The sequence below is a fragment of the Portunus trituberculatus genome, chromosome 40 (assembly GCF_017591435.1).
Source record: "Portunus trituberculatus isolate SZX2019 chromosome 40, ASM1759143v1, whole genome shotgun sequence".
NCBI lineage: Eukaryota > Metazoa > Arthropoda > Malacostraca > Decapoda > Portunidae > Portunus > Portunus trituberculatus.
In genome coordinates, this window is record NC_059294.1 from 26,126,972 (window position 1) to 26,134,471 (window position 7,500).

At 38.3% G+C, this 7,500-nt stretch overlaps 1 protein-coding gene across 1 annotated transcript in view; it reads left to right on the forward strand.

Annotated features, from left to right (window-relative positions):
- The window catches only part of LOC123515884 (endochitinase-like), a 43,252-nt gene that overhangs the window by 4,481 nt on the left and 31,271 nt on the right, over positions 1-7,500 (forward strand). Inside the window, exons 2-4 of the mRNA XM_045274768.1 lie at positions 2,219-2,468; positions 2,955-3,054; positions 3,193-3,315. Coding sequence (XP_045130703.1) covers positions 2,219-2,468; positions 2,955-3,054; positions 3,193-3,315 — 473 coding nt within the window. The remainder of the gene's footprint in view (positions 1-2,218; positions 2,469-2,954; positions 3,055-3,192; positions 3,316-7,500) is intronic.

Genomic DNA, 7,500 nt, shown 5'->3' on the forward strand with positions numbered 1-7,500 from the left:
AGTTTGAAAGATTTTGACTTTTTCTATTCAAGAAGGAATTTTTTTGCAAGTTGTAGAACAGACTTGGCATGAGTCTGGGCAGAAATGTAAGTGCTTGAGATTCAGGTGATGGAAGGCTCAAGTATCTTTGTGGGCAACCTTTCTGTCATATTCGAGAAAAGGCTGTGTTAATCCAAGGTTTAGAAGGTTTAGGTTGAGAAAAAGTGTGAGGAATGTACGCCTCCATGCCAGACACTATCACCTCTGTTATGCGTTCAGCACACAGAGATGGGTCTCTGACACGGAAACAGTAATCATTCCAGGGAATATCAGCATAATACCTTCTCAGGTCCCCCAACTCGCAGAGGCAAAAACGCCAGAGGCATCTCCGCCTTTGGGTATCCTGAGAAGGGATTGGAGATATAGGACAAGATACATAGATATGAGGTTGAGATCAGAGGAACCCAACGGAGAAGATAGGGTAACAGCATAAGTACAAGGATTAGAGGTAAGGAAAAGGTAAAAATGTTGGGCGTATCTGCAAGACGGTCAGGAATATGATAAAGGTGTTGGACCAGTTCCTTTAGGTCCTTGAGGATAGCAAAGTTGCAGCTTTGGAACGAAAATGAAGATAGAGAAAGTAGGAGGGAACAAAGAAGGGGCTACTGTCAGTTGCCTCAGACAGCTGTATTGCGGTGAGGAAAAGATGAGGTTTAGTAGAGGAGAGGTGGTGTTCCACAGCTTGAAAATTAGATCTAAGACCGCGAATGTTGCAGAAGTTAATGAAGAAAAAGTTAAAGGAGTGTCAATATATTTTGGGTTATTATCTGAAGAGCAATCCTACCTGGGAATATTTATGGTCCCTCCCCAGAAGGGGACTCCGAGGCTAGATTAGGAGTCGCAATCTTTTAATCTTGATTTGTGAGACACAAAGGGAATCGTTCGGTGAGACCACAATTAGCTTTAATGAAAGGTTCACAGCACTCCCTGAACTGATCAAGACCAGTATTGGTCCGGGTCAGTACTAATGCTATTAGATCTCGTTGAGAGTAAATCATCGTTTCGGTAGGTGTTTATTTCCTCTTCCGTATATATATATATATATATATATATATATATATATATATATATATATATATATATATATATATATATATATATATATATATATTTGTATGTAGATAGACAGATATAGATATAGATATATAGATATAAAGGTAGTGGTGGCTAGTGCATTAGCACTGTGTAACTGCAGCACCTCATTATTTTACACTTGATGTTATCTCCAATATTCAATATAATGATTTTTCTTTGTTTCTTTATAATTTTATAATATATAATCCTTAAGCTTAATGTCAATAGCAATCCCTCAGTAAAAAAAAAAAAAATCTTTGTATGGAACTGAGCACCTCACAGTTCCAGCAGCGTGAAGTTTGGTTGCTTAGCGCATGTGTACACTGTATAGAGGAGGCTGCACGCGGCGTTGGGAGGTAGAGGGAGCAGCAGTGTTGTTCCCGCAGTGCTGAGTTTGGCACGCTGGTGAAAGATAGTGTACATATATATATATATATATATATATATATATATATATATATATATATATATATATATATATATATATATATATATATATATATATATATATATATATATATATATATATATATATATATATATATATATATATATATATATATATATATATATATATATATATATATATATATATATATATATATATATATATATATATATATATATATATATATATATATATATATATATATATATATATATATATATATATATATATATACAGGTACAGGAGAGAGAAGACCCATAAAAAAGGACGGTTATCTTCATTATATCCACTTCATAACGCTTCGGGTAAGTACATATCCCATCTTTGTACCTGAAGATGGGATATGTACTTTCCCGAAACGTTGTGAAGTGGATATGATGAAGATAACCGTCCTTTTGTGGGTCTTCTCTCTCCCCTGTACCGTGTGCGCTATAGACGCCCTGTTTTTCAAGTTATATATATATATATATATATATATATATATATATATATATATATATATATATATATATATATATATATATATATATACACACTGTCAGATCCCTTGGACACCTGTGTTTTATGAGGAAAAGATGTGGTGGTTTTCTCTTGACTAAAAATTCAATATAAGATAACGAGTGTTACAGAAGTTCATGAAGAAGGTAATAAGAATAGAGTGATGAAGCTTATTTTCACTGCTATTTTAATGTCTATACAAATTTTTCATATAACGACGATTTAGGAAAGGTTTTGTTACAGAATGACATAAATCAAAATGGATTTATGAACTTCACGAATTTGGCACGAACAACACCTGGTCTTCACAGTATGCTGGCTATTGGTGGTTGGGGTGAAGGCGGCAAGAAATATTCCGAAATGGCTGGTGTACCTGCAAGGAGGGCCTCCCTCATAAAGAGTATTGTAGGTGAGAGAGAGAGAGAGAGAGAGAGAGAGAGAGAGAGAGAGAGAGAGAGAGAGAGAGAGAGAGAGAGAGAGAGAGAGAGAGAGAGAGAGAGAGAGAGAGAGAGAGAGAGAGAGAGAGAGAGAGAGAGAGAGAGAGAGAGATTTGATATTACTGTATTTTGATATTACTGTACATCTTATTATGCTGTATTGTGGTCTCTTGAATTGATTTTGAGCAATAAGTAAGCGCTACTTGCGTTCATAGATTATTATCTTTAGTTGGTCAGCAGAAATTGATTTTCTTTCAGTCATTGTCTTGTTATTGTTACTTATATATTTTTTAATACCACTATAACATTCTGCTGAAAAAAAAGTACTCAATAGAAAGAATAAAATAAAGGTTGAGTGTTTCTTGACTAATAGGAAAATAATTGTTCTGATTCGTTATTGTAGAGTACGTATTTTCTTAAAACAAATAAAGAAATAAAAATAATTCCTTCCCTTACAGCATTCATGAATACTTATGGTTTTGACGGATTCGATCTCGATTGGGAGTATCCGGGAGCAGCGGATCGAGGAGGCACTTTTAAGGACAAGGATACTTTCAGGTTAATGTTGCTTGAAAATAATTAGAAGTTTCCCTCTATCAGTTAACAAAGCACAATTCAACTTCAAAAGATTGAAAGATTGTCGAAGAATCTTTCTTCTTAGTAACTTACCCTAAAAACAGCATGCTGTCATTTCAGGGATTTCGTAAGAGAACTGCGGGAGGCTTTCGATAACGAGAAGAAAAACTGGGAGATCACAATGGCAGTACCTGTAGCGAAGTTTCGGCTACAAGAAGGTTATCATGTGCAGGAACTGTGTTAGTAAGTGTCTCGAGTGTTTGCATGTTTTGTATATTATTTGGATGAGAAAACACACATACAGTTTTAGAGTTATTGTTATTTCTAATATGCATTAATGATTAGAATAGAGTAATTACTAGCGATATTAGTTAATTTGCGGATGACACAAAGATAAGTAGATTAATTAGATCAGATTTGGATACCATTGCCTTGCAGGCAGACTTAGATTGATTGAATGAATGAATGGACAGACATAGGACAAATATAGTTTAACATTAACAAATGCCAAGTACTGTTCTTAAATTGAGGATATAGGTGCACAATAAACGATGAGGCCCTATTGAGTTCAGAATATGAAAAAAAAAAAAGATCAATCAGTGTGACGTAATTTAAGTCGGAGATGCATTTTAAAACCTTATATGGTCCACTCCACTGCGCCAAAGACTTATCATAAACGGTGGGTAAGACATTTCTTGCCAGGCTTCCTTTCAATCATAATGTGACTTTTGCACCTCTTTGGCATTCAGGAGTTCTTCCTTGGCCATACGACACGTTTCGCTAAGTCTATCGGCCAGGAGTCGGCACTTCCTTGTTCCATTGCTTTCTCAGGACTTGGAGCGGTTGTCGCACCGCTCTGTCACAATTAAGCTCAAATTGGGAAAGCATTATTGTAATCTACGGTGCTTCCCTGTACCTGAACATGAGATAGGCCACAAATCTAGCTTATCCTGCAGTCATTCGCTTCAACATTCATTTCAGTGTGTCACTGAACTTTTCACAGAGAACAATGTACATAAGATACCACGGTATCGTATTAAGGTCCTTCACAGAGAGGAGTCAAATGTCTTGCTCATCGTGGCAGCTGTGAACTGGGTGGCTTGGTTGCTCAGTACCTCCATGGGAATACCCATACGGCAGAATATTCCTACCAGTCCTTTGGCCACTGTGGTAGCCTCTATATTTTCATCAGAGTAACTTCTTCAGGTCAGAGTACTGAAATCCACACACATGACTAGATATTTGGAGCTATCAGTTGCGCATGATTTGATAGGCCAAATAGTATCCATCACTACCCTCTCAAGTGGCTCAGATATAATGGACATGAGTTTAAGCGGCGCAGGGTTTACCCGACTCTTGTCCTAATCTTTTGGCACACGTCACAGGACCTTACAAACCTCTCGATCTCGGCCTTTATGCAAGACCCAAAAAACGTGTAACTAATATTACCCAGTGTTTTCTATCATATTACGAGAATGTGACCTCCCAAATCTGCGCAATGTTCGGTCTCCATTGCCGCATGGCGGTACTGTGAGGGCACTGTAGAGTATGATTGAGGCTCACTGAGATCGAGGATAACTTATATGTACGTACAAGTTTTCTTTTTTTTTTTTTTAAACAGTATGAGCTTTTGACGGGAATTAACGGGCTAAAGGAGACATCCTATCTAAATGCTCATATTTAGGGAATTCCGAGTAAAGAAGTCCCATATACACATGGACCATGGCCAGGATTCGAGTCCGTGCGCTTGGAATCCCTTCGTTCCACAAAGCGAGCGTGGTTCCAGTGTACCACGGCGATTATTTCTGTGAAAACGAGTTATCCTTAACTTATTTGCTCTTGAAAGCTGTTTGACAACTTGCTTGCAATGTTCCCCAAGTAGGAATAAGTTTTTTGTGCTGCAGTGACGTCATCGCTGCTAAACAGCTCATCAGGTGATGTAATTTTGAGATGCACTATAAGATATACTGTTTCTGTTGGGTTTGTGCTCTTGCCAAAGCAACACCTACTTGAGCTTCGGTTTAGATACCTACAGCCACGCTCCGGACGTCCCTCACATCTTCAATGTTACCAATTATCAAGTAATATATTGGCTCTTCCATCACAGTGGTCTGAATTCAGCTAGTGAAAAAGTGGCTTCTTCATGATGGTTACAGCAATCAGACAATAGCCACAGAGCCATTGATCATGATGACTAACTTGCTCCTCCATAAAATGAGCTGGATCAAGCACAGCCTAATACTCTACACTCTGGTAGAATTGTTATCTAACATATCTATTACCGACTTGCTTTTCATGGAGAGTTTTCAGCACCGACCCACCAGATGTCACCGTTGCTACATGTCCCCCTAATGACATGAACTAAAATATTATTGTATTAAATCCCAGGTGCATACAGATGCATAGAACATTGATTATTATGATACTATACCCACTTTTAAATATCCTGTATGGAGAGAATATCCTGTATGAGAGAAGTTGGTCAAAAGAAATGTTTTTTTTTTTTTGTATTGTAATACTGCTATCAACATCTTAAATACGGCATATTACATGTATAAAATCTATTGATTTGGACAATAAAAAAGGTAAAAACTTTAAGGGTACTATTCAGTATGATCCAGCATACTCACTAACATCGTGATATATGGATATAACTTTTCGTCGGGAATTTAGGATCTCTTTCACATTGCAAACCCGAAATACGGCAGAATAGGCAAGCATCAGAACAAGCATATCACTAGACTTGCTTAGAGTGAAAGGAGAAGAATATGTGAAGCTTTCCTCCTCCTCATGGCGTAGTGGCATGAATATTACAGGAGGTATTAATTGATTGTTCAACAATGTGTTTGTTAAGTTAAATAGGTTGCCAGCTCAGGTTAGGTTAGACAGCATCACTCTCACCAGGATACTCGAATTGCCTTTTCGTAATTAGAGTTGTTTCCATTTACTACTAAGTTGATCTGTATGATTTGGACTTTGGCACAGATATGTTTGATGTCTTCACATTTGCTGTCGTTCGGATTGATACATTTCTGATCAAGGATGTACTCTTTTGGAAAAGTGGAGATGACCAAATAAACCTCAATACCAATCCACTAGAAAATCAACTTATAGTAAATCCTCATTATATTGGACACGTATAAGTCAGATATTGGCTACTTTAGATGCTATATAGCTACCGGATTAATTTTGTTTTGACCAGATGCATGGTGATATAAACGGCAAGCGTCCAGTAATACAAGTTTTTCCCAACCGGGCACCCACGGTCCCTGTCCCAAACACCCCCCGCGAACCGGGCTGATTAATTTTCCATTGTGCCACTTTACCAATCACAACTAGTGTCGTTCGCGTATATCATATACGTATATAATATGTGTATATAATACATAAGTTTGAATGATAAGAAGTGTTTTACAGCCAGCATAGTACATACTTATATGTGTGTAATAGGCTTCATATTGCAACCAATTTCTTTATATACTCGTATATTGGACGCTCGCAGCTATAATGAGGCGGGCAGCCGGACATTGGATTTTTCGGATTTTCGGATATATCGACAATTGTTCCGATATAGTGAGGATTTACTGTACCTATATACATTTGTTCATAATAGCGTTTGATTTTGCCTGTGTTATTACTCAGAATGAATTATATACAAAATATATTATATCGACTTCTTGCATCCCTTTGTTTATAGAATGACACTATAATCATATTCTATATTATCCCCTATGTGAATAATGGTGACATGTTTTGTGCTGCCATCTGGTGACAACCGCTAGTTCTGAAACCTCCCCATTCTACCACCTTTCATAATCAATCCCCGTTGGTAACCTATCGGTAATGAGGAGGCAGTCGCGAGTCAAAATTATTACAGATGCTGTCTGTATACCAGTGGTCAGCCACTGGTATAATGTCCCTTGAATCGTACAGCAACTTATCTGCCTGTGTGAAAACAGGCCTTTAAAAAAGGATCAGGGCACGATGAACTGGCATTCCATCCACTTGGAGATAGGAATCTTTTACCTTGCTTAAGGTACCCATGCTTATTCTTCCAGAAGTTAGGCGACACCTACTCCTTGCTTACAGTTCTTTGGTGAGAGTGGGAATGCTGTACATCAAATAAAGAGCCTCCAAGGCCGAGCGCATAGGCTCCGTCCATCTGAGAACGGATTGGATTGTTCTCTCCCATTTAGTTCCGTGGAAAACTTTTACCCCACAAGAGTTTTCGGTGTGTGTGTGTGTGTGTGTGTGTGTTCTGGTTTGGCCGATCACGGGTTCGCATCCTTCAGCTACACGCCACGGAAGGTGCCAGGCCGCCACCCCGAGAGGCGGGACACAACCCCCGACTAACACCCGGTACTCATTGCTGGGTGGACAGGGGCGCGGGTGTGAGGAGACCGCCCAGTCTTTTAAGCTCGCGCGCGC